The sequence below is a fragment of the Rattus norvegicus genome, chromosome 1 (assembly GCF_021556685.1).
Source record: "Rattus norvegicus strain SHRSP/BbbUtx chromosome 1, alternate assembly SHRSP_T2T, whole genome shotgun sequence".
Taxonomy (NCBI): Eukaryota; Metazoa; Chordata; class Mammalia; order Rodentia; family Muridae; genus Rattus; species Rattus norvegicus.
In genome coordinates, this window is record NC_141534.1 from 84131003 (window position 1) to 84158324 (window position 27322).

The following is a 27322-nucleotide window of genomic DNA, read 5'->3' on the forward strand; positions in this document are numbered from 1 at the left end:
AGAATCTATCATGAGGGGGAATGTACCACAAGCAGTCAGAGAAACATTGGAGAAAAGAACAGGAGGATGGATGATTAAACAAGCAAGAAAAACAACAGAATGTGGGACCAGGCTATCCTCAGGGCTTCCTCCTTTGCTCCCAGTGATGGCCATCCTCCAGCAAGTCATCATCTCCTAAAGAATCATAACATCATAAACAGTGCTACCAACTGTGAGGAAATTTGTCAAATACCATAAGTCTCTGGGAATTTTCTCATTCAGTCGACCATGAGTAACAACCCACCTCCATATTTCTCTGATTCAAATAAAGGAAGCTCAGAGCCTTCTCATAAAAATGGATACAGTAGTTTATACAGACTTAAACTGGGGAATAATGTTCCTCATTCAGACCACTGCTGGAATCCTAGGCAATTCCTTTCTCTTTCATATGTATAACTTCCCATTTTTCACTACACAAATGGTGAGACCCACAAACTTGATTATCAATCAGCTCATCATATCAAACCACCTGGTCCTTCTCTCCAAAGGGATCCCTCAGACAGTGACCTCTTTGGGGTTGACATCTTTCCTGGAAGATGCTGGGTGCAAATTTGTTCTCTGTTTGTACAGAGTGGCCAGAGGTGTCTCCCTCAGTACCACGTCCCTCCTCAGTGGCTTTCAGGCCATTAAGCTTCACCCCAATACTTCTGAGTGGCTGAGTCTTAGAATTAGATCCTCAAAGTGGATTGGCACCTGCTGTTTCCTTTGCTGGATGCTGCAGCTCATGCTCAATATACATGTAACCATTATTGCAAATGCCCCACAGAATACGAAAAACCTGACTTCCAAAGGAATCCGTAGATACTGTTACTCCACCACCCCTCAGAGATTTGTTTTTGTATTACTAGCAATGATAATAACCCTAAGTGATACAATATGTCTGGTCATCATGGCCTTGGCCAGTGGCTCCATGGTCCTTGTCCTACGCAAGCATAAGCAGCAAGTCCAGTACATCCATAGACACAGCCTGTCCCCAAAGCCTGCACATGAGAAGAGAGCCACACGGACTATCCTGATCCTAGTGACCATGTTTCTCTCCTTTTACCCTGTAGCTGCCATCTTATCACTGTGCATAACAGAGACTGTGAATCCAAGCCATTGGCTGATTACCATGTCTGTGCTGATTTCCCTGGCCTTCCCAACACTCAGTCCCTTTGTGCTGAATTTCACCAAAACTTGTGCCCCTCAGTTCTGTTCTGTCTTTTGGTCAAAGAAAATGAATCGCCCAACTATGACCTCTGAGTTTTGAGTTTTCTCTAGGATATGTCCAATTTTATATAATTTGCCATCAATATTAATAAGCATATATGCTTGTGATCATTCTTGCTAATATGCAAAACTTTGGAATTTAGTATCAATAATCAGGATGGTTATTTCTTCACACTGATCATTACAGTCCCAAAAAATGAACATGGTTCTTCTGCCAAGAAACCATGTAGGTTGACCTGTCCCTTTGTTTTTACTGATCCAGTCCCCTAATCTCATAGCCAGCTCAATAGCAAAACACAAGTCTAAGCTTGTCTCCAACTCTTGAGATCCCACAATTATTCTTCTCAGAATCCCCTTCCTTATACTTGTTGTTTTGTTCCAGCCTCCAACTCCAACAGGCCCTCCTTGATAACACAAAGGTCACTCCTGCCTGGGAAGCAGATACATGGGTGAATATTTTCACTTCTCCTTCTGCTCCTCCAGATCCAATTTCTCAGTCTCATGTAGCAGAACACATGCTGCAGTCTCTCCCCTCTGACCTAATCCCCAAGATATGAGCAAGATTATCCTCTCCAACCTTCCTTCCTCCATCCCATCCTATTACCACAGCCTACAATAGGATCAGACATTTCCAGGGAACACAGGATCTTCCCCAGGCCAGGAAAATAAGTAAGATAACTAAAATGTTCCCCATCCCCTCACCTCCTCTATAACAATCCCAGAGTCTCATCCCTTACTTTGCACCAGATCACTTGCTGCAGCCTTCCTGCCCCTAACCATACCCATATATCCTGATGATCCCAAGTACCTTCCCGTTCCTACCCATACTTTTTGCTTTATCCCAGGCCCTAAATCTAGTAGGCACTTCCTGATAAACCATAGGCCATTCCTGACACAAAAGCTGGTAAGCTGACTGCAAGTCTTCCCCTCTCCTTCCATTTCTCCATATCCAAACACCAAGTCTCATCAAAGAAGTAGTAGACCTTCAGGGACAAACTTCCTTCATTCTTTACTCCTATTCCTAGGAGACTAAATAAGCAGATCTTGGTGGAATGAACTACTTTCTTCCATTCTATAAATCTCTTCAGATAACCAGCCTATCCCATTTCCAAAGTATCAGCTCTTAATAGACAGAAATGTATTTACCTAGAATCTCTAGTACCCATATCTATCATGTCCACTTGTACTCATCCTTCATGTATTTGCTTCTTTTTGTTCTAGAACTTTCGAGAGTGCTGTGACTCTACTAGTGTTTGTTTTCTCCAGTAACTTTTTGGAGGAACTCAGAGCTATGAGTTTTCCTCTTAGCACTGCTTTCATTGTGTCTGATATGTTTGAGCATGTTGTACCTTCATTTTCATTAAATTTTAAAAAGTCTTTAATTTATTTTTTTAAATTTCCCCATCTTTATTAAATTGGGTATTTCTTATTTACATTTCAAATGTTATTTCCTTTCCCAGTTCCCAAGCCAACATCCCGCTAACCCCTCTGTCTCCCCGTCTACATGGGTGTTCCCCTCCCCATCTTCTCCCCATTACCACCCTCCCCCCAAGAATCCTGTTCACTAGGGATCCAGCTTTGGCAGGACCAAGGGCTTCCCCTTCCACCGGTGCCCTGACTAGTCTATTCCTTGCTACCTATGCAGTTGGAGCCAAGGGTCAGTACAAGTTTAGCCTATGGGTAGTGGCTCAGTCCCTGGAAGCTCTGGTTGGTTGGCATTGTTGTTCATATGGGGTCTCGAACCCCTTCAAGCTCTTTCAGTCCTTTCTCTGATTCCTTCAATGGAGTTCCAGTTCTCAGTTCAGTTGTTTGCTGCTGACATTCTCCTATATATTTGCCATATTCTGGCAGTGTCTCTCAGGAGAGATCTATATCTGATTCCTGTCAGCCTGCACTTCTTTGCTTCATCCATCTTATCTAGTTTGGTGGCTGTATATGTATGGGCCACATATAGGGCAGGCTCTGAATGGGCGTTCCTTCAGCCTCTGTTGTAAACTTTGCCTCCCTAGCCCCTCCTAGGGGTATTCTACTTCCTCTTTTAAAGAAGGAGTGAAGTATCCACATTTTAGTCATCCTTCTTGAGTTTCATGTGTTCTATGCATCTAGGATAATTCAAGCATTTGGGTTAGTATCCACTTATCAATGAGTGTATACCATATGTGTTTTCTGTGATTAAGTTACCTCATTCAGCATGATAGTTTCTGGTTCTATCTACTTGCCTATGAATTTCACTGTTTTTGATAGCTGAGTAGCATTCCATTGTGTAGATGTACCACATTTTCTGTATCCATTCCTCTGTTGAAGGGCATCTGGGTTCTTTCCAGCTTCTGACTATTATAAATAAGGCTGCTACGAACATAGTGAAACAAGTGTCTTTGTTATATGTTGGAGCATCTTTTGGGTATATGCCCAAGAGAGGTATAGCTGGGTCCTCAGATAGTGCAATATCCAATTTTCTGAGGAACCTCTAGAATGATTTCCAGAAATGGTTGTACCAGTCTGCAATCCCACCAACAATGAAGGAGTGTTCCTCTTTCTCTGCATCCTGGCCAGCATCTGCTGTCACCATAGTCTTTGATCTTAGCCAATCTGACTGGTGTGAGGTGGAATATCAGGGTTGTTTTGATTTGCATTTCTCTTATGACTAAAATTGTTGAGCATTTCTTTAAGTGCTTCTCAGCCATTCGATATTAGTCAGCTGTGAATTCTTTGTTTAGCTCTGAACCTCATTTTAACAAGGTTATTTGTCTCCCTGCAGTCTAACGTCATGAGTTCTTTGTATATTTTGGATATAAGCCCTTTCCCAGTGTAGAACTGTAATTTATTTATTTCTTCCTTGACCAAGTTGTCATTGAGTAGAGCATTGGTCAACTTCTCTGTGTATGTGGGCTTTCTGTTCTTTTTGTTGTTATTAAAGAGCAGCCTTAGACCATGGTGATATAATAAGATGCATGGGATAATTTCTATCTTCTTGTATCTGATGTGGCCTATTTTATGAGAGAATTTATGGCCAGTTTTAGAATAGGTGCCATGAGGTGCTGAAAAGAAGGTTTATGCTTTTGATTTAGTTTGAAATGTTCTATAGGCATCTGTTAAATCCATTTGGTTCATAACTCCTGTTACTTTCACTGTATCACTGTTAAGTTTCTCTTTCCATGATCTGTCCATTGCTGAGAGTGGGGTTATGAAGTCTCCACTATTATTGTGTGAGGATCAGTGTGTACTTTAAGTTTTGGTAAAGTTTATTTCATGAATGTGGGTGCTGTTGCATTTGGAGATTATTCAGAATTGAGGGTTCATCTTGGTGGATATTTTCTTTGGTGAGTATGAAGTATCCTCCCTTATCTTTTTGATATATTTTGGTTAAAATTCGATTTTATTCAATATTAAAATGGCTACTCCAGCTTCTTTCTTGGGACTACTTGCTTGGAATTTTTTTTGAACCTTTAACTTTGAGGACGTGTCTGTTTATGTCACTGAAGTGTGTTCCCTGTATGCACCAAAATGCTCGGTTGTATTTACCTATCCAGTAAGTTAGCCTAGGTTTGTTTATTGGGGAATTGAGTCCATTGATGTTAATGGGCAAAAAGGAATAGTGATTGCTGTTTTCTGTTATTTTTGTTGTTAGAGGTAGAATTATGGGGGTTGGAGATTTAGCTCAGTGGTAGAGCGCTTGCCTAGCAAGCGCAAGGCCCTGGGTTCGGTCCCCAGCTCCGAAAAAAAAAAAAAGAAAGAAAAGAAAAGAGGTAGAATTACGTTTGTATGACTATCTTCTTATGGGTTTGTTGAAAGAAGATTACGTTCTTGTTCTTTCTTTGGTTTTGTTTCCCTCTTTGTGTTGGAGTTTTCCATCTAATGCTTTGTAGGGCTGGATTTGTGGAAAGATATTGTGTAAATTTGGTTTTGTCATAGAAACCATAGATGGTTTCTCCGTCTATGGTAATTGAGAGTTTTGCAGGATATGGTAGAGTGGACTGGCATTTCTTCTGACTTTCATAGTCTCTGTTGAGAAGACTGGTATAATTCTGATAGTTCTGCCATTATATGTTATTTGACCTTTTTTCTTTACTGCTTTTAATATTCTTTCTTTGTCTTGCGTATTTTGTGTTTTGACTATTACATGACAGACGGTATTTGTTTTCTGGTTGAATCTAATTGGAGTTCTGTTGGCTTCTTGATTGTTTATGGACATCTGTTTCTTTAGGTGGGGGAAGGTTTCTTCTATAATTTTGTTTGAAGATATTTACTGGCCCTTTAAGTTGGGAATCTTTGCTCTCTTCTATACCTATTATTCTTCAGTTTGATCTTCTCATTATTTCCCAGATTTCCTGGATGTTTTGGGTTAGGAGCGTTTGGCATTTTTCATTTGCTTTGACAGTTATGTCAATGTTTTCTATGGTATTCTGCCCCTTGGATTCTCTCCTCTATCTCTTGTATTCTATTGGTGATGCTTTGTCTAGGACTCCTGATCTCTTTCCTATGATTTCAGCCTTCAGAGTTGTCTTCCTTTTTATTTCTTTATTGTTTCTATTTCCATTTTTAAGTCCTGGATGGTTTTGTTCAATCCTTCAACTGTTTGGTTGTGTTGTCATGTAATTCCTTCAGGAATGTTTGTTTCTTCTTTAAGGGCTTCTACCTGTTTACCTGTGTTGTCCTGTATTTTTTAAAATGAGTAATTTATGTCATTATTAAACTCCTCCAATATAATCATAGATGTGATTTTAAATCAGAATCTTGCTTTTTCGTTGTGTTGGGACACATAGGAATTGCTGTGGTGGGAGAACTTGGTTCACATGATAACAAGTGTCCTTGGTATCTGTTTCTTAGGTTCTGGTTCTTGCCTCTTGCCATGTGCTTACCTGGTGTTATCTGGTCTTGCTGTCTCTGACAGTGGCTCTTATGTTTACTACATGAAGAAAGTCAATTAGACCAGCACCATTTATTGAAGATGCTCTCTTTTTTCCATTATATATTTTTGTCTTCTTTTTTAAAGGTCAATTGTGCTTACATGTGTGATTTTATTTCTGGGTCTTCAATTCAATACCATTGCTCAACCTGTATGCCAGAGAGAAAAATGGAAAAAGATCTTCCAAGAAAATGGTCCCAAGAAACAAACAGGAGTTCCCATATTAATATCCAATAAAATAGACTTTCAAACAAAAGTTATTAATCATGGTTAAAAAAAGGTCACTTCATAGTCATCAAAGGGAAAAATCCCCAAAAAGAAAGTCTCAATTCTGAACATCTGTGCACCAAATTCAAGGGCATCCACATTCATTAAAGAAACTTTACTGAATCTCAAAACACATTGAATCCCATACAATAGTAGTGGGAGACTTCAACACTCCACTCTCATCAATGGACTGGTCATGGAAATAGAAACTAAACAGAAACATGGTGAAACTAATAGAGGTTATGAACCAAATGTGTTTAACAGGTACATTCAGAACATTTCACACTACAACAAAAGAATGTACCATCTTTTCAGCACCTCATGTTGCCTTATGAAAAATCAAACATATAATGGCTCAAAAAACAATAGCCAATACAAGAATATTGAAATAATCATGAAGCAAAAACAATAGAAAACCCACATACATGAGGAAATTGAACAACTTTCTACTTAATTATAACTCGCTCAGGAAAAAAGTAAAAATATAAACTGAGACTTCCAGGAATTTAATGAAAATGTTGATACATCAAACCCAAATTTATGGGACACAATTTAAGTGGTACAAAAAGGAAAATTCACCGCACTAAATGTAAAGAAACTGGAGAGATCTTACACTAGCAACTTTACAGCACACCTGAATGCTGCAGAACAAAAAGAAACTAACTCACCCAAGAGGAGTAGAAATCAGGAGATAGTCAAACTCAGGGCTGAAATCAACCAAATAGAAACAAAGAGAACAACATAAAGAATCAGAAAAGCAAGAGCTTGTTCTCGAGAGAATCAAGAAAATAGATAAACCCTAGGTAAACTAACTAATGGCCCCAGAGGCAAGACCCAAATGCACAAAATCAGAAATGAAAAGGGAGGCATACTGGACTCTGACCTCATAGGTAGCAATGAATATCCTAGTAAGAGCACCAGTGGAAGGGGAAGCCCTGGGTCCTGCTAAGACTGAACCCCCAGTGAACTAGATTGTTGGGGGGAGGGCAGCAAGGGGGGGAGGATGGGGAGGGGAACACCCATACAGAATGGGAGGGGAGGGGGATGGTTGCCCGGAAACCGGGAAAGGGAATAACACTCGAAATGTATATAAGAAATACTCAAGTTAATAAAAAAAAGAAAATTAAAAAAAAAGAAATACTCAAGTTAATAAAAAAGAAAAGAAAAGAAAAGAAAAGGGAGGCATAACAGAAATGGAGGAAATTAAAAAAAATCAGATTCTACTACAAAAGTCTATACTCAAAAAAGTGGGAAATTTACATGAAATGAATGGTTTTCTAGGCAAATACTACATAGCAAAGTGAAATCAAGAGCAGGGAAACTATCTACATAGGCCCATATTTCAAAAGGAAATAGAAGTCATTAAAAAACTCCCAACAAAAAAATGCCTAGGGCCAGATGGATTTAGTTCAGAATTCTACCAGTCCTTCAAAGAAACCTGATAACAATCTTCCTCAAACTATTCCATAAAATAGATACAGTAGGAACATTATGTAATTCATTCTGTGAAACCACAATTTCTTTGATACCTAAACCACATAAGTACTCAACCAAAAGAGAGAACATCAGAACAATCTCACTTACGAATATCGGTGCAAAAATTCTCAATAAAATTCTTGCAAACTGAATCCAAGAACATATCAAAACCTTTATTCACCACAATCAAGTAGGATTCATCCCAAGGATGCAAGGTTGGTTCAGCATACAAAAATCCATTAACATAATTCACCATATAAACAAACTCAATGAAAAAAACCATATGATCATCTATTTATATGCAGAAAAAGCATTTGACAAAATACAACACCCCTTCGTGGTAAAAATATTGAAGATCTCTTGAATGCCTAAACATAGTAAAAGCAATTTACTTCAAACCAACAGTCAGTATTAAATGGAGAGATACTTGAAGCAAGCTCACTAAAATCAGGGACAAGGCAAGGGTGCCCACTCTCTCCATATCTATTCAATGTAGCACTGGAAATGCTAGCTAGGACAATAAGACAGCAAACAGAGATCAAGGGGATACAAATTGGCAAAGAAGAAATAATTGTATCACTATTTGCAGATGATATGATAGTATACAAAGCTACGGCAAAAACTTCTTCAGCAGATAAACAACTTCAGCAAAGTGGCTGGATATACAATTAACTCAAATAAATTCCTTTATAGAAATGATAAACCGCTGAGAAAGAAATTAGGGAAAAAACTCCCTTCACAATAGCCACAAATAATATCTTGGGGTAATTCCAACCAAAAAAGTGAAAGATCTGTAAGACAATAACTTCAAGTTTCTCAAGAAAGAAATTGAAGATCTCCATGGGTATATCTCCTAGGCTCATATTTACACAGAATTAACATAGTAAAAATGGCCATCCTACCAGAGCCAATTTACAGATTCATTGATATCATCAACAAAAATCCCAACACAATTCTTCAAGGAAGAATTTGCAATCTAAAAAGGCAAAAAAAAACTCACAATAGCGAACACAATTCTTTTTTTTTATTAGATACATATTTTTACTTACATTTCTATTGTTATTCCCTTTCCCGGTTTCCTGTATATAAGCCTTCATCCCCTCCACCTGCCCCATACAGTTATTCTGCCCATCCATCCCCCTTACTGAACCAGCCATATTCCCCTGCACTGGGGGTCCAACCTTGGCAGGACCAAGGGCTTCCCCTTCCACTGGTGTCCCAACAAGGCTATTCTAGGCTACATATGTAATTGGCACCTGTGTCAGTCCATGTATAGCCTTTCAAGAGTGGTTTAGTCCCTGGAATCTCTGCTTGGTAGGCATTGTTGTTCTTAGGGGGTTACAAGCTCCTCCAACCCTTTCAATCCTTCCTCTAATTCTCCTCAAGGGGGTCATTTTCTCAGTTCAGTGGTTTGCTGCTAGCATTGACCTCTGTATTGGACATGCTCTGGATGTGTCTCTCAGGAGAGATCTGTATCTGGTCCCTTTCACCATGCATTCTTTAGCTTCATTAATATTACCTAGTTTTGGTGGTTGTATATATATTGGCCACATGTGGGGCAGGCTCTGAATGGCTATTCCTTCAATTGCTTCTCTAAATTTTGCTTCCATACACCATCCTATGGATATTTCCCCTTTTAAGAAGGAGTGGGAGCATCTGCCTTTTCGTCATCCTACTTCTTGAGCTTCCTGGGGTCTGTAGATCGCATCTTAAGTAGTTCAAGCTTTTGGGCTAATATCCATTATTCAATGAGTGCATACAAAGTGTGTTTTTCTGTGATTCGGTTACCTCATTTAGGATGATATTTTCAAGTTCATTACATTTGTCTATAAATTTCATGAAGTCATTGTTTTTGATAGCTGATTAGCACTCCATTATTTAGATGTACCACATATACTGTTGTCATTTCTCTGTTGAAGGGCATCTGCGTTCATTCCAGCTTCTGGCTATTATAATTAAGGCTGCTCTGAACATAGTGGAGCATGTGTCTTCATTTTATGTTGGAGCATCTTTTGGGTATATGCCAGGAGAGGTATAGTTGTGTCCTCAGGTAGGGGAATGTCAAATTTTCTGAGTAACCTCCAGATTGATTTCCAGAGTAGTTGTACCAGTTTGCAATCCCACCAACAATGAAGGAGTGTTCCTCTTTCTCCACATCCTCACCAGCATCAGCGGTCACCTGAGTATTTATCTTAGCCATTCTGACTTGTGTGAGGTGGAATCTCAGGGTTGCTTTCATTTGCATTTCTGTGATGACTAAGGATGTTGAACATTTCTTTAGGTGCTTTCTGGCCATTCAATAGTCCTCTACTGAGAATGTTTTGTTTAGCTCTGTACCACATTTTAATAGGGTTATTTGGCTTTCTGGAGGCTAACTTCTTGAGTTCTTTGTATATTTAGGTTATTAGCCCTCTATCGGATGTTTGATTGGTAAAGATCTTTTCCTAATCTGTTGGTTGACATTTTGTCCTACTGACAGTATCTTTTGCTTTACAGAAGGTTTGCAGTCTTATGAGGTTCCATTTATTGATTCTTGATCTTAGAGCATAAGCTATTGGTGTTATGTTCAGGAAATTTTCCCCAATGCCCCTGTGTTCAAGACTCTTCCCCACTTTTTCTAATATTAGTTTGAGTGTATCTGGGTTGATGTGGAGGACCTTAATCCATTTGCACTTAACCTCTGTACAGGGTGATAAGAATGGATCGATTTTCATTCTTCTACATACTCACCTCCAGTTGAAGCAGCACCATTTGTTGAAAAAGCTATCTTTCTTCCATTGGATGGTTTTAGATATTTTATCAAAGACCAAGTGACCATAGGTGTGTGGGTTCATTTCTGGGTCTTCAATTCTGTTCCACTTTTCTATCTTCCTGTTTCTGTACCAATACCACACAGTTTTTATGACTAGTGCTCTGTAATACTGCTTAAAAATCAGTGATGATGATTCCCCTAGAAGTTCTTTTATTGTTGAGTATAGTTTTAACTCTCCTGGGTTTTCGTTATTCCAAATGAACTTGCTCTTTCTATCTCTATAAAGAATTGAGTAGGAATTTAGATGGGAATTGCATTGAATCTGCACATTGCTTTTGGCAAAGTGGCCATTTTTATTATATTTATCCTGCCAGTCCATGAGCATGGAAGATCTTTCCATCTTCTGAGATCTTCCTCAAATTCTTTCTTCAGAGACTTGAAGTTCTCATCACCCAGATCTTTCACTTGCTTGGTTAAAGTCACACCAAGATATTTTGTATTATTTGGGACTATTGTGAAGGGCATCATTTCCCTAACTTCTTTCTCATCCTGTTTATCCTTTGAGTAGAGGAAGGCTACTGATTTGTTGGAGTTAATTTTATACCCCGACACTTTGCTGAAGTTTTTTTATCAGGTTAAGTAGTTCTCTAGTGGATCTTTTGGGGTAACTTAAGTATACTGTCATTTCATCTGCAAATAGTGACATTTTGATTTCTTCCCTTCCAATTTGTATCCCTTTGACCTCCTTTCACTATCTGATTGCTCTGGCTAGAACTTCAAGAACTATATTGAATAAGTAGGGAGAGAGTGGGCAGCCTTGTCTAGTCTCTGATTTTAGTGGAGTTGCTTCAACTTTCTCTCCATTTAGTTTTATGTTAGCTACTGGTTTGCTGTATATTGCTTTCACTATGTTTAGATATGGGCCTTGAATTCCTGATCTTTCCAGGACTTTTATCATGAAGGGGTATTGAATTTTGTCAAATGTTTTCTCAGCATCTAATGAAATGATCATGTGGTTCTTATCTTTGAGTTTGATTATATAGTGGATTATATTGATGAATTTCCATATATTTAACTATCTCTGCATCCCTTGGATAAAGCCTACACGATCATTATGGATGATCATTTTGATGTGTTCTTGGATTCAGTTTGCAAGGATTTTATCGAATATTTTTGCATCAATATTCATAACGGCAATTCAATAAAGAAACAGCTGGGGTAATCTCCATCCCTGGCCACAATCTCTGCTACAGAGCAATAGTAATAAAAACTACATGGTAGTGAGATTAAATTTTATACTAATTTTTATTCTTTTTTATTGTTTATCTCAGCCTCTCTTTTGACATTTTTATCATTTCCATTCATCTTGCTCACAAGATTTGTGTTTCTTCAGGTTTTCATCTCTTTTTTGGTTTGTTACTTTGTTTGTTTCTTTGAGTAACTGGATTACTGAACGGATTAAGCCTTTTGTTCACATTAGTACATTCAATTCATTCAGAAAAGTTAGAAGTATCTATTGGAAAATAATTTAGAAAAAAGCATTAGAGAATCTGTGAAGACTGGGAATGCATATCTACAAACAATTCTTACTCTCACAAATGCTAACCCATCTTATTTTATACCATGATAGTGTATCGTGATGGATTATATAACTTGAGATAAAATGGTCTTTTTGGACTTATTGACAACTTTTCCAGTAAAATTGCCAACTAAGCTCACACAGATGGATGTGGTTGATTGTCATGTGTGAGAAACACCAGTAGTAAGGGCAAATGAACATTTGTGTCCCCCATTTTCGAGGATGCAAAAGTATATTCATCCATCCCTGTTGTCATTACAATAACAATGTTTAGACACTCTGGAAAGGAAATCAATTAGGGAATGCTGTAACTATTATTTACTCAAACTACATACACACACACCACCACCACCACAACCAATAATACCACCAACACCAAGAATACCAACACCACTAACACCACTAACATTACTAACACCACTCCACCAAACACCACCATGAACACCACGACTACAACTCCACCATACAAAACTGTACTATAATTTTTATGTCTTTTACCCACAGCAAGAAGACAAGTTGATCACTGTGACTGATATATTTAGCACCATTTGCTATGAACATGTGTCATTTCTACCTGTTTTCTGTAGACTCTCATGATAATGCAGCAGAGCAAGCTTCCTTCATGTACTAAGCAATGCACACTACTTACTTTGTTTTTACAAACTGTAGTTACTTATTGATGATTCTCTCCTTCCTCTCTGCACTCACCTTGGCACTTTCTATCTCCAACATCTGATTTTCAGCTCTGAATTTACATGTGTGTTCTCTTGGCCCATCCTACTACTTCAGTACCTCTTTTCACTTTCTTGAGATTATCTCTCTAATGTTAAGCCCTATCTTGTGTGCACCTTTGTCTTCTATTCAATGTCCATCATACTGAGTATCTATCTATTCAACAATATTTGACAATCCAGGGCTCTGGATAATCAACAACTTTACATTGCTAGACACGTGCTTCCCCACATTTTGCCCTTTTTTCTTACCACTAACAAAATCTTCTCCCAAGAACCATTTTCCCTGCTGTGGGGAAAAGTAATTTTGCATGGTATATGTGTGCTATGGAACATTTAAATATTCTTCAACCATTACTAAAGATTAGATTCACCCATGACCAGGTGTTATTAAACAAGTCAATGGCCCTGTAAATTAACCATCATCAGCTGTTATAGCTATCATAATGCTGGCCAAACAGCTCTAAAATATTAAGATGTTTCATTGTTTTAATTCAAAATGCTCATGTTTTTCATGTACTGAAGAGTATATTATGTTAGAGATATTCAATTCACTGTTAAGATAGGAATTTCTCTATAGACATAGGCTGAGCTCTTGTCCTACTGCTGCAACTGAATAAAAGAATGGAAGTACAAAGAAAATGCAAGGTCTACAGAACATTGAGAGTAAATGTTTGTGTGACCAACCACACTCTATGTATTCATTCGTCAGCTTAACTGATATCCTACATGTGAACTAATGGCCCAAGCTTATGTCTCCAATGCAACCTTCTCTTTGGGAAGAAGAGTAAAATGATGCCTGTTTGCTTGCCTACTGACTCCTCAGGGTAACACTTGAACCCAGATACACCCCTACACACATCCCACCTGTGCAAAAACGTCATCTCTCAGTTGCCCATGCCTTGATATTTTGTACAATAGCCTTTACGAAGAAGAGTCTCTACATTTCAACAAAACAGTCTCCACATATTGTCTCATTGCACAACTCAGTGTTGGCAATATTGTCTCCAAACTCTGTTGAGATTTGGTCTGTTAATATGTATTTTACTCTAAAATACTTTCCCCCAAATCTGCTTGCTCCCACGGACAAGGAAATTCTCATGTATACCAAGAGATGCTATGTAACCTTACTCCTTAATTAAAAACTGTTGGTTAAATAAATATGTTTACAGCTAGTAGTTGGGTACAAGAGAGGTAGGCAGTGTTTCAGTTCCCAAGTTTGGGGTTGGAGGAGGACTACAATAAAGAGGAAGAAGGTGAGGACAGGAGAGGATTCTATGGGATATGTGAACCATGAAACCGTGGAAATGAGGACTGGTCAATTAAAGTAAGAGTAGCCCAGGTAGAAGATGGCAAGTCATATTTTACAGTTTTGACCAGGAAATATATACTAATAACATTGAAGGTTGATATCTGCACAGTTTATTGTTTTAAAGGATTATCATGAATATAATTTTTTTCTTTTATATAGAAACTAAATATTAACAATTAACATTAAACCTCCCTGATCCTGGCCCACAGATCCCTGCTCCCAAACACCGAGGGAGAAAGAGCTCATCACCCAGACAAGTGGACACTCCTGAGACTGCAGGGCAGGAGAGACAACCAGTACTGCCCACCCTTGCACACATCCCTGGCCCAAGAGGAAACTGTATAGGGCCTCTGGGAACAGGAAGATAGGGGCACTCAAGGTGCAGGTCCCCTGCAGTCCAGACACCGCCTGGATCTGAAGGTACCCAATCAAACAGCCCCCTGTACCCAAGTCCTGTGGGAGGGAGAGCTAAACCTTCAGAGCGGCAGACATACCTGGGAAGACAGAGGAGACTACACTCTTCCCACATTTCTGACTCTAAAGGAAAATGCCAAGCACCATATGTGCCCCTGTGCACAGGGACCCGAGAAAAGGTTGGGCAGGCCTTTCTGGTTGCTGCCCTCACATAGAGCTGAAACGGTGCAACTTCAGGCCACAGACCAGAGGTAAGACCAACTTTTCTGCTCCAAGTGATCTGCCTGGTGGACTCAGGACACACGCCCACAGGAACAGCTGAAAACCAGTAGACAAGAAAGACTACATGCCTGAAAGCAGGAAATCCAGGACTCTGTTCCCATTACTGGCTGAAAGAAAACAGGAAAACAGGTCTATAGAACTCCTGACACACAGGCCTATAGGACAGTCTAGCCACTGTCAGAAATAGCAGACAAAGGTAACACCAAAGACAACATGAGGGCAAGAGGCATGCCCAGGAAACCAAGCAACAGAAAGCTAGACTAGATGGAATTATAAGAGAACAATTCTCCCACAAAAGCAAACCCTGAATATCCAAACACACCAGAAAAGCAAGATCTAGATTTTAAATCACATTTGATCATGATGATGGAGGATTTCAAGAAAAACATAAAGAACTCCCTTAGAGAAAAGCAGGAAAACATAAATAAACAAATGGAAGACTATAGAGAGGAAGCACAAAAAATCCCTGAAAGAATTACAGGAAAACACAATCAAACAACTGAAGGAATTAAAAATGGAAATAGAAACAATAAAGAAAGCACACAGCGAGACAACTATGGATATAGAAAACCAAAGCAAGAGACAAGGAGCTGTAGATATAAGCATCACCAACAGAATACAAGAGATAGAAGAGAGAATATCAGGAGCAGAACATTCCATAGAAATTACAACACAACTGATAAAGATAATGGAAAATGGAAAAGCCACTGGCCCAAAACATACAGGAAATCCAGGACTCAATGAGAAGATCAAACCTAAGGATAATATGTATAGAAGAGAGTGAAGACTGCCAGGTCAAAGGAGTAGTAAATATCTTCAACAAAATCATAGAAGAAAACTTCCCTAACCTAAAGAAAGAGATGCCCATAAACATACAACAAGCCTACAAAATTCCAAATACATTGGACCAGAAAAGAAACTCCTCCCATCACATAATAGTCATAAAACCAAATGCTCAAAACAAAGAAGGAATATTAAAAGCAGTAAGGGAAAAAGGTCAAGTAACATATAAAGGCAGACCTATCAGAATTACACAAGACTTCACACCAGAGACTGTGAAAGCCAGTAGATCCTGGACAGATGTCATACAGACCCTAAGAGAACACAAATGCCAGCCCAGGTTACTGTATCCAGCAAAACTCTCAATAAACATAGATGGAGAAACCAAAATATTCCATGACAAAACAGAATTTAAACAAAAACTTTCTACAAATCCAGCCCTACAAAGGATAATAAATGGGAAAGCACAAAACACCCTAGAAAAAGCAAGAAACTAATCGTCTTGGAAAAAAAAAAAAAAAAAAAAAAGAAGACAAGCACACAAACATAATGTCACATCCAAATACAAATATGACAGGAAGCAACAATCACTATTCCTTAATATCAATCAACATCAATGGACTCAATTCCCCAATAAAAAGACGTAGATTAATGTAGGGAGACATTCTGAGCTATACAGTCACAAAGGATGTGGGAAGCAGGTGTGGCAGCAGTCCCAAGATGGCGCCTGGGACTACAGTTAAGTCTCATGACTAGCACCTGTCTTCCTCACACACCTGAAACTAGCCATGTCCATTGTGAGAGCTGCACAGGCGCACCACGGCACAAGATCAGGCCATGTGACATGGACCTAAAAACTGAGACTATGCCGTCTGGCCTGAGGAGGCAGAGATCAGGGAGGATATAAGGGAGTGTGCTTGGGGGCTGGAGAGGAGGAAGGGAAGAAAAGAGAGATTGCTGCTTGCATGCAGAAAGAAAGGTTCCTGAATAAACTGCTTTGAGAAGAATGTCGTGGTGTCGCTCCATGTCAACCTACATAGTTTCTTGGCAGAAGAACCATGTTCATTTTTTGGGAATGTAATGAGCAGTGTGAAGAAATAACCATCCTGATTATTGATACTAAATTCCAAAGTTTTGCATATTAGCAAGCATGATAAAAGCATATATGCTTATTAATATTGATGGCAAATTATATAAAATTGGACATATCCTGGAGAAAATACAAAACTCAGAGGCCATAGTTGGGCGATTCATTTTTTTTGACCAAAAGAACAGAACGGAGGGAAACAAGTTTTGGTGAAATTCAGCACAAAGGGACTGAGTGTTGGGAAGGCCAGGGAAATCAACACAGACATGGTAATCAGCCAATGGCTTGGATTCACAGTCTTTGTTATGCACAGTGATAAGATGGCAGCTACAGGGTAAAAGGAGAGAAACATGGTCACTAGGATCTGGATAGTCCGTGTGGCTCTCTTCTCATGTGCAGGCTTTGGGGACAGGCTGTGTCTATGGATGTACTGGACTTGCTGCTTATGCTTGCGTAGGACAAGGACCATGGAGCCACTGGCCAAGGCCCTGATGACCAGACATATTGTATCACTTAGGGCTATTATCATTGCTAGTAATACAAAAACAAATCTCTGAGGGGTGGTGGAGTAACAGTATCTCTGGATTCCTTTGGAAGTCAGGTTTTTCGTATTCTGTGGGGCATTTGCAATAATGGTTACATGTATATTGAGCATGAGCTGCAGCATCCAGCAAAGGAAACAGCAGGTGCCAATCCACTTTGAGGATCTAATTCTAAGACTCAGCCACTCAGAAGTATTGGGGTGAAGCTTAATGGCCTGAAAGCCTCTGAGGAGGGACGTGGTACTGAGGGAGACACCTCTGGCCACTCTGTACAAACAGAGAACAAATAATTTGCACCCAGCATCTTCCAGGAAAGATGTCAACCCCAAAGTGGTCACTGTCTGAGGGATCCATTTGGAGAGAAGGACCAGGTGGTTTGATATGATGAGCTGATTGATAATCAAGTTTGTGGGTCTCACCATTTGTGTAGTGAAAAATGGGAAGTTATACATATGAAAGAGAAAGGAATTGCCTAGGATTCCAGCAGTGGTCTGAATGAGGAACATTATTCCCCAGTTTAAGTCTGTATAAACAACTGTATCCATTTTTATGAGAAGGCTCTGAGCTTCCTTCCTTTGAATCAGAGAAATATGGAGGTGGGTTGTTACTTATAGATGACTGAATGAGAAAATTCCCAGAGACTTATGGTATTTGACTAATTTCCTCACAGTTGGTAGCACTGTTTATGATGTTATGATTCTTTAGGAGATGACGACTTACTGGAGGATGGCCATCACTGGGAGCAAAGGAGGAAGCCCTGAGGATAGCCTGGTCCCACATTCTGTTGTTTTTCTTGCTTGTTTAATCATCCATCCTCCTGTTCTTTTCTCCAATGTTTCTCTGACTGCTTGTGGTACATTCCCCCTCATGATAGATTCTGGAGCCATAAGCAAAAGCAAATTCTCTCTTCTCTTATTTGCTTTGGTTATAGTGTTTTATCATAGCACCACAGAAAGCCAGTATTGTTTATTCCCCCCAATTTACAAATGTCTTTTCTATCAAAACCGGATTCTATTGTGAATATCAACATTATGACCAGAGACATTTTGGATGTAATGTCATTATGAACAGCAATGCTTGTAGTCACACACTCAAAGTGTTTCACTCTAATCACTAGAAGACTCATTGGCTTGGTTTTACCCTTACGGTGTGCTCTGCCACTGTGGACCTGATAAAGAAACCCTGTGGACTGAGTTCCTTTGAGCAAACAGCAGTGTTTCCAAAGAGAAACATAGTATATGGCACAGATAGATCTCTATTCCTTTATCTTTAAGAAGTAAAAGTAAACCACAAATTCAAAAAATAGCATTTGTGAAGGTCAGTAACCATTCAGAGAAGACAGCATGGAACCAGGCTGTCACAAATGTATCTTCCTTCTTGTTTGTGTTTAGTCCTGTGTCATAGCACCTAAAGTTCTTGCCAAGCCTGATTACCTGTGTTGGATCCTTGGGATGTATGTGGTAGGAGAACAAACTATAATGCTACAAATGCCTTCCAAATGAACAACATTGCATATCTATACACAAGCATGTACATTGTCAAAACAGGGGGACAACTGGAGAGATGACTTGGTGTTTAAGAGCACTTCATTCTTCTCAGAGGATTTAAGCTTAATACCTAAAACATAGTTTGTGCAGTTCACAACTCCCAGCAATTCCAGCTGCAGGGGTTTATCTATCTCTTTCAGGCTCCATGGGCACTGCATTCAGGTGTACAAGTACCTGCCTATGCATGCAAACACACACAAACATAAATACACACACATATATGAATACAAATATAAGAAATACATCTGGAAAAAATTAAAGAAGTTCATTTTTATAAACATATAATACCAACATTTGCATCAAAAATAATTCATAAGCCTAAGGATTAACATTAAAAATATAACCAGCTAGGTAAAGCTCAATTCTCACATATGAGATGCACAGGCAGACATATCTCCATGAGTTCAAGGCTATCCTGATCAATATAAGGAGCCCAGTCCATCCAGGACTGGGTAGTGACACCCTGTCTCATAAAGCAAATCCGAAGAAAACAAAAACAAGAAAACCACCAAATCATACAGTAGCAAGCCAAACCTTATCCCAGAATTTGGTACTAATCTAGCAGTGAGTTATTGTTTACATTGAGTTTAAGTAGATTTGTTTCAGCACAATTTTACACAATGCAATAATAAAATTAAATACAGGTAAAATGTTAAGAGATATTATTGTAAGTTATTTAACAAGTATATGTTACATGTACTATATGTTTAATATACATACATAGCTTTAAAATGCCTTCAATTTTGGTTTTTGGATCCTGAGATCAGAAGCTGCTCCATTGCCTAGGCCCCAAGCTACTGAGGAATCTTAAACTCTACCTCCAGAATGCTCAGAATACTTGTGTGGGCCACCTGTATACATAAGGAATAAATTTATTCCCTCTGTTCACAGAAACAAAAGGAGACACGAAGAGCAGTATACATGTATGGATGGAACCTGGATGAAAACTTAGCACAGAGGAATCCTAATGGCAAAGACTTCAAGTGTATTAAAAGAAATTAATATATATGACTCTAAATTTGCTACTGTTCAGGAACACCCAAGGCTGGACTGTTTTTCAGTAACAGAACACTTACTTAGAATGCACAGGCCCAGGGTTCAATACTCCTTTTCAGAGAAAAAAACTCTAACAAAAACTGCATGACAAAAGCAAAGTCAAGAAAATGGCCTTTAAGGAGGAGTATGAATCAAATAGTGGGGAAATCAAGATCATTTTTGACAGCAGAACTAATCTACACTAAGTTTTCATGGTCCCCTATGTATAGTAAGTTTATCTTTTGTGTGTGTATGAGACAAAATTACAGGAGTTAGGTTTTCCAGTGGCATTATTTAAAGTAGAATCAAATGAATCCATGAAATTTAATATGCATTAATTATATGGTACAATATGATGTTAAGTATGTATACTTTATTATTAAAGAAATGACCATGTGTGGGGAATCCACCTTTATTTCTAGCATTCCTGAGGCAGAGGCATCAGGTATCCACCAGTTCAAGGCTGGCCTGATCTACACAGGGTGTTTCAAGGCTTGCAGGGTCACATTCTTAGAATCTCTCTCAAAATAAACAATTCCCACCTAACTCAGTGATAGAAGAACACTCATCTAAACGATAATGATTTTCCTAAAAATTAAAATAGGATTCACCAAAAGAAGAATTCTCTCTCTTTTTGTAACAAAAATTTGTTTCAAAATTAATTGTATTGTATTAGAAAAAACATTACATAGCTCATATTAAAGTTTGGGAAACACTAAAATCTAGATAAAATTACAGGAAGGTTAAGAGGAGGAAATGCTAAAAGCTTAAATACTTCAAACACATGCATAAACCTTTTGAGACAGTTTCTCTCAAGGCTTTATCAATTTGGTCACATGATAGATCCACGGGTAATATATCTATGGATTGTAGTTCTATGTCCCCCAGAATTCTGCAAATCTCTGAGGGAATTTTCATTGACATTATTAATACATTTTTGAAAAGATGTCTTTACATCTTTCATCATCATCCCATTTCAATGGGATCAGTTGTGTCATAAGTTTCATCTTGTTTACCAGAGCAGTAAGAAAGGAGCAGGGGATGTTTGGATTTATGGATGTTACAGAAATGCTCAGCATACATCCAGCTAAGAACAGCAAGTTCCCATAAGATAAAAATTTCCCTAAAATCGTGGTATACTTTTAAGCTGAGCAAAGTAGATGACCTAAACCCAATAGTTCCTGGCTAATGCTTGGCAATGCTTAGAGCCTATCTTTTAAAAAAGTTTTGTATGTTCATACTTAGCCTTAAAGATTTTTACAGAAAAAAATCTATCAGTAAAGAAGGGGGCAGCTTACCAAGCTATGTTCAGAGGGGCAGTAGCCATCTAAGTCACAGGAAGAACATGAGACAGGAGGGCATTTCATCCCTGAAATAAATACTAGTCACACCCTGTGGTCATCCTGCTGGTAAGTGATTTTCATTTTACCCTGTATTGCAGTGAAAGTGTCTGCATGGGGATTAGAAATCCTCTCAGAGAAACAGCTGCACCGTGTTCAAATTCCTGAAAGCAGTTACAGATATTAGTGACAGATCAGGCCCTGGCAGGCGATACAGAGAAAACCACCATCTGAGAGTGCTGAAAACACCAGGTGGAATTGTTGAGGTATATGAGAGCACTGAGGTCTATGGATTGGGAATAGTCTTGGCTGTGAATCTTGCCACCTTGTGGGCTTCACTTGTCATGTGTGATTTTTCTGTCAGTCCTCATGAGAAGTTTATACCATACATCACTAAAATGGAGAAAACTGGTTCGGAGGGTAGGGGTGAGCTTTTGGGTCTGACATGTGTTCTTAGATGAAGGGAAGTTATGATCTGACTCTCAGAAGTTAATTTGGAATAACTGTCAGTCATAGTTTTTAGTGTGTTTTGCATGTTACTCATAGTGTATGTAAGACATCAATAAGAGATGAGGGACAGAGAAATGGCTTAGTAGTTAAAAGGACTGCTGCCAAGCCCCATTACTTGAGTTTTATCCTCTGTTACTTAGAGTTGGATAGAAAAAAAAAGACTCGTCACACTGTTCTTCGGCCATCAGTCATACTGTAGGTGTACACGTGTGTGCAACAGGCACACCCACACACTGAAACACACAGGAACACTCGCATGTGTACAGACACGCATACATGCACACATAGAATCTCAGTTACAAGCCAAGCAATCAATTAATGTAATTTTAGAATTAAAGTGAGATTAGTTCCTGGGCATATAACCAAAAGATGCTTTAACATATAAGAAGGACACATGCTCCACTATGTTTACAGAGCCTTAAGTATAATAGGTGGAAGCTTAAAAAAACCCAGATGTCCTTCAACAGAAAAATAAATACAGAACATGTGGAACATTTGTGCAATGTACTGCTCCTCAGCTATTAAAAACAATGTCTACATTAAACTCTTGGACAAATGGATGGAACTAGAAAATATCATCCTGAGTGAGGTAACCCAGTCACAAAAGAACACACATGGCATGCACTCACTGATTAATCATTTTCGGTCCCAAAGCTTGGAATACTTAAGAAAGAATTCACAGACCATATGAGGCCTAAGAAGAAGGAAGAGAAAAATGTGAGTGCCTCATTCCTCCTTAGAAGGGAGAACAAAATACTCACAGGAGGAATCACAGGGACAAAGAGTAGAGCAAGGACTGAAGAAAAGGTCATCCAGAGACTATCCCATCTGGGATCCATCCCATATGCAGTGACCCAAACCCAGTCACTATTGCTGATGCCAAGAAGTGCTTGCTGACAGGAGCCAGGTATGGTTGTTTCCTGAGAGGTTCTGCTAGAGCCATACTGATACAGATGAGGATGGTTGCAGCTAACCATTGGACTGAACAAGAGGACCAAATGGAGCAGTTAGATAAAAGATCTAAGGACTGGAAGGGGTCTGCAACTCCATAGGAAGAACAAGAGTATCAACCAACCAGACCCCATCAGAGCTCCGAGGAACTAAACCACCAACTAACGAATAAACATGGAGGGACCCATGGCTCCAGCCATATATGTGGCACAAAATGGCATTGTCCAGCATCAATGGAAGGAAATGCCCTTGATCCTCTGAAGTTTAGTTTCACCAATGTAGGGTAATGCCAGGACAATGAGGTTAGAATAGATGGGTGGAATTGGTAACATCCTCAGAGAAGCAGGTGGAGGAAGGAGGGGATATGGGACAGGGGAAAAGATGAATAACATTTGAAATGCAAATATATAAATTATCCAAGAAAAATAAAATTAATTTTAAAAAAGAAAAGTAACGAGAACAATACAAAGAATCTTTGGAAGAATTAGTTCTTTGGAAAAATGAATGACATGAAAAAAACTGACTCTAAAAATTATCCAACTTTCTCCCAATTTTCATGGAGATACTTATTTTATTGATGACTCACCTAATGTTATAGGGAAGGATTCATGATCTAGCTATTCATCAATCTATTAATACTTATGGAACTGGCTGTTTTATTTCATCTTTAATGTTTAATTCATACACTTAAATATCATTTCAGATTCTGCTAATGTTGCAGTTTTATTTTCAAGAAGAAACTCAAACTCATGCACACTCCACCTTCTGTGACTTTACCTCAGAAGGAAGTGAGCAAGCTGATGCAATAACTTTCCCTAGTTTTACTGGTTCAGAAGTAGATTGGGGAAGGTATGCATCTGTTATTGCAGATGGACCCACTGAAACATGATGGATATTCCCTATACTCTTTCATCACTTAGCAATCAAGGACATGGCTGGAGGCCAAGGAAACAGAGTAAGTCACTAGAAAGAAAGCAAACCTACAGTTATAGGACATTGTGACATGTGGATCGTATCATCAGAATTCAAATCTGACCACCAGGGGCCAAATTAAGGCTCTATGTACCAAGGGAGAGATACTTTACTAATTACTGAACCTTGGGACCATAATAGATTTGTTCATTATCTGAAGAAAGAACTGTATTTAATTTTTCTTTGGGATATAAATCACTTCCTATTTTGCGTAAGACATTATAAAATTTGTATTTCTATTAGAAGGCAAATATGGGCATTGTTTTACCAGACACCAGAACTACTAATCATATAAGTAACTTTTCTTGGTATCCTTTAGACTTTTCTCATTAATATAAGAATATTAATATATAACAATTTAGCTAATAGTTCCACACATATTTTGGATCTCTGTTTTGGGTGGCAAAGTATAACACAGACTGCTTTTACAGTTCTAATATTATAGTTTGATTTCTTATAAGATACTTGCATATCAAAGGACAAATAAACTTACTAAAATATTTAAAATCAAGATTACTATGAATATCCTGCCATTCAAAACTAAAAGGGGGGCTTATGTTTGAATACAGTCTATGAATGGACTAATTCAAGGTGAACTCTGTGTGTTTTTTCAGAAAATCCTATGAAAACAAGATGAGAATCTTTTGAATTCAATGTCTTCAAAAACATTAATTTATTCTTGGAATGTGATTTCATGCTCCTCATAGGTGTACCAGATATGAGTGAGTTTACTTCCGATGTTGCCATGCAGGCGCCTCTATGGAAAAACAAATTTTGCCATGTGTCACTTGTCCTTTATTGCATGACTTAAATATGTCATTCTTCTTAAGCCTCAGAGATAAATAGCAGAAAGAGAAACAACGTGTCCCACTGCTTAATAACATCTGGTCATGGGTGAGTCTGATGATCAGTAATGGAGGAAGAATATTTAAATTTACCATAGCACACAAATGACCATGTAAATTGCCTTTCCCTATAGCAGGGAGAATGGTTCTTCAGAGAAGATTTTATCAGTAATAAGAATAAAGGGCAAAATATTGGGAAGTATGTGTCTAAGGAATGTAAATTTGTTGATTTTGTCAAATATTGTTGAATAGATACCCAGTATGAGGGACATTTCGTAGGAGAAGATAAAGGTGCACACAAGAATCAAGATGGTTTTTGTGGCTCTTTCTTCAAGAAAGACTTTGTGAGAATGCTGAGAAAAGTGTCTGTATCGGATCTGACTCTTGTGCCTATAGAGAATGTTTCCCATGAAGACATTGGCCCAAACCTTGAGACTCGAACACAGAACATCAATGAAACAAAGGAATGAAAGATTTATCAGAGTTATGATTTTGCCAAAAGCTAATGTTGAACACTTCCTCAACTTGATTTTCTTAGTTAAATTTTTGTTATTTTGAGAACCAATTACTTGTATAACTATCCTTATGTTTAGAAGAAGATGCACAAACCGGTTTAGAGAACAGAACCTAAATATGTACTGGGAGGCTGAGTGTGAAAACTTCATCTAACTGAGTGTCTGTAGCTGATTGTGATTGCTTGGATGGAACTCAAGAGGCAGGTGCTGTGCAGGGAAACACCCTGGGACTCTTGATTTCTGTAGAGAGTATGTTTACATAAGAGATCATCCCAAAGACACTGCAACTCCAGCTCTACCATTATGTGAGGTGTTATTCTTGAGATAATGACCAAGAAATTGGCTAAAGTCAGATGTTTTAAAATCTGGTCTTTAGGTGCCCATCTTTTCCCAGTGAATATGGAAAATGTGGCCAAGATTCAGGAAGAAAAAAAACCTGCATGCTCTCTTATATTTTCAGGTCTTAACTTTTACTATATGTTTATGCTGTTGTTTATATAGGGCTTAACATTAGAGAGATAATCTCAAGAACGTGAAAAGAAGTACTGAAGAAGTGGGTTGGGCCAATAAAACACACAAGTAAAGTCAGAGCTGAAGAGCAGCTGTTGGAGATAGACCGGTGCAAGGGGGAGTGCAGAGATGGAGAGGAGAATCATCAATAATTAACTATAGTTTATAAAAACAAATGAAGCAGCGTGCATTGCTTAGTACATGAAGGAGGATTGCTCTGCTGCATTATCACCGGAGTGCTACAGATAGCAGGTAGAAATGACTCAGGCTCATAGCAGTTTTTGGTAAATATATCTCTCACAGTGATGAACTAGTCTTCTTCCTGTGGGTGAAAAAACATAGATTATAGTACAGTTTAGTATGGTGTGGTGTGGTGGTGGTGGTGGTAGTTGGGGTGGTGGTAGTGATGTGGGTAAGTGTATGTGTGTGTGTAGTCTGAGATATAATAGTAGTAGAAGCTCCTGATAGATTTCTTTCCAGAGTGTCTAAACATTGTATTATTGCAATGACAATAGCGATGCATAACTATAATCCTGCATCCTCAAAAATGGGGATGCAAATCTTCACTTGCACTTACTATTGGTGTGTCTCCCACATGACAATCAACCACATACATATGTGTGAGCCTAAGTGCCAATTTTACTGAAAAAGAAGTCAATAAGTCTAAAAGTCCATTTTATCTCAAGGTTTATAATCCACCAAGATACAATATCATAATATAAAATATGATGGGTTAATATTGTGGGAGTGCGAAATGTTTGTAGATTCATATCCAGTCTTCACAGATTCTCTAGTGCTTTTCCTAAATTATTTTCCAATAGATTCTTGTAAGTTTTCTGAAAGAATTGAGTGTAGTAATGTAAACAAAGACTTAATCCATCCTGTAATTCAGCTATTTAAAGAAACGTACAAACAACCTGAAAAAAAAAGAGGTTAAAAAACTGTCCCAAGAGACACAAAAACTTGTGAACAAGATGAATGGAAAGGTTAAATATGTCAAACAAGAGGCTGAGACAAATAATGAAGAATGAGATATAGTAAAAAAAAATGAATTTTACTACCATGTAGTTTTTATAACAATTGCTCCAAGGTAGAGTTTGTGGTCATGGGCAGGGATTACACCAGCTGTTGTTTTATTGTTAAATTTTTTTAACAATCCTGGGTTCTTTGCTTTTCCAGATAAATTTGAGAATTGCTTTTTCCATGTCTTTGAAGTATTATGTTTGGATTTTGATGGAGATTTTGATGGAGATTGCACTGAATCTGTAGATTGTCTTTGGTAGGATGACCATTTTTACTATGTTAATTCTGTGACTATATGAGAATGGGAGATCTCTCTATTTTCTGAGATTTTCTTTATTAGTGTCTTGAGAAACTTGAAGTTAATAATTTATAGATCTTTCATCTGTTTGGTTAGAGTTACCCTAAGATATTATTTGTGGCTATTGCCAGGGGAGTTGTTTCCCTAATTTCTTTGTCAGCGGGTTTATCATTTGTATAAAGGAAGGCTACTGATTTATTTGAGTTAATTTTATATCCAGCCACTTTCCTGAAGTTGTTTAGCAACTGGAGACATTCCCTGGTAGAATTTTTGTGGTCGCTTGTGTATACTATTATATCATCTTCAAATAGTGATACCTTCATTTTTTCTTTGCCAATTTTTATCACCTTCATCTGTTTTTGTTGTCTTATTGTTCTAGCTAGTATGTAGAGTGCTGTAT

At 38.4% G+C, this 27322-nt stretch overlaps 2 protein-coding genes and 2 pseudogenes across 2 annotated transcripts; 2 read left to right on the forward strand and 2 right to left on the reverse strand.

Moving 5' to 3' along the window:
* Window positions 1-334: 334 nt before the first annotated feature.
* Vom1r53 (vomeronasal 1 receptor 53) lies at window positions 335-1288 on the forward strand. The gene has a single exon (XM_087603161.1). The coding sequence runs from the start codon at window positions 335-337 to the stop codon at window positions 1286-1288; it is 954 nt and encodes a 317-aa protein (XP_087459287.1).
* Vom1r-ps61 (vomeronasal 1 receptor pseudogene 61) lies at window positions 13093-13264 on the forward strand (annotated as a pseudogene).
* Vom1r54 (vomeronasal 1 receptor 54) lies at window positions 16998-17921 on the reverse strand. Its single transcript, XM_087603166.1, has one exon. It carries the CDS (start codon window positions 17919-17921, stop codon window positions 16998-17000), a length of 924 nt encoding a protein of 307 aa, XP_087459292.1.
* Vom1r-ps62 (vomeronasal 1 receptor pseudogene 62) lies at window positions 24520-25628 on the reverse strand (annotated as a pseudogene).

What these genes read in the sequence shown, in the direction of transcription:
- Vom1r53 (XM_087603161.1), top strand. Translation starts at nt 335, where the DNA reads ATGGATACAGTAGTTTATACAGACTTAAACTGGGGAATAATGTTCCTC.
- Vom1r54 (XM_087603166.1), bottom strand. Translation starts at nt 17,921, where the DNA reads ATGGATACAGTTGTTTATACAGACTTAAACTGGGGAATAATGTTCCTC.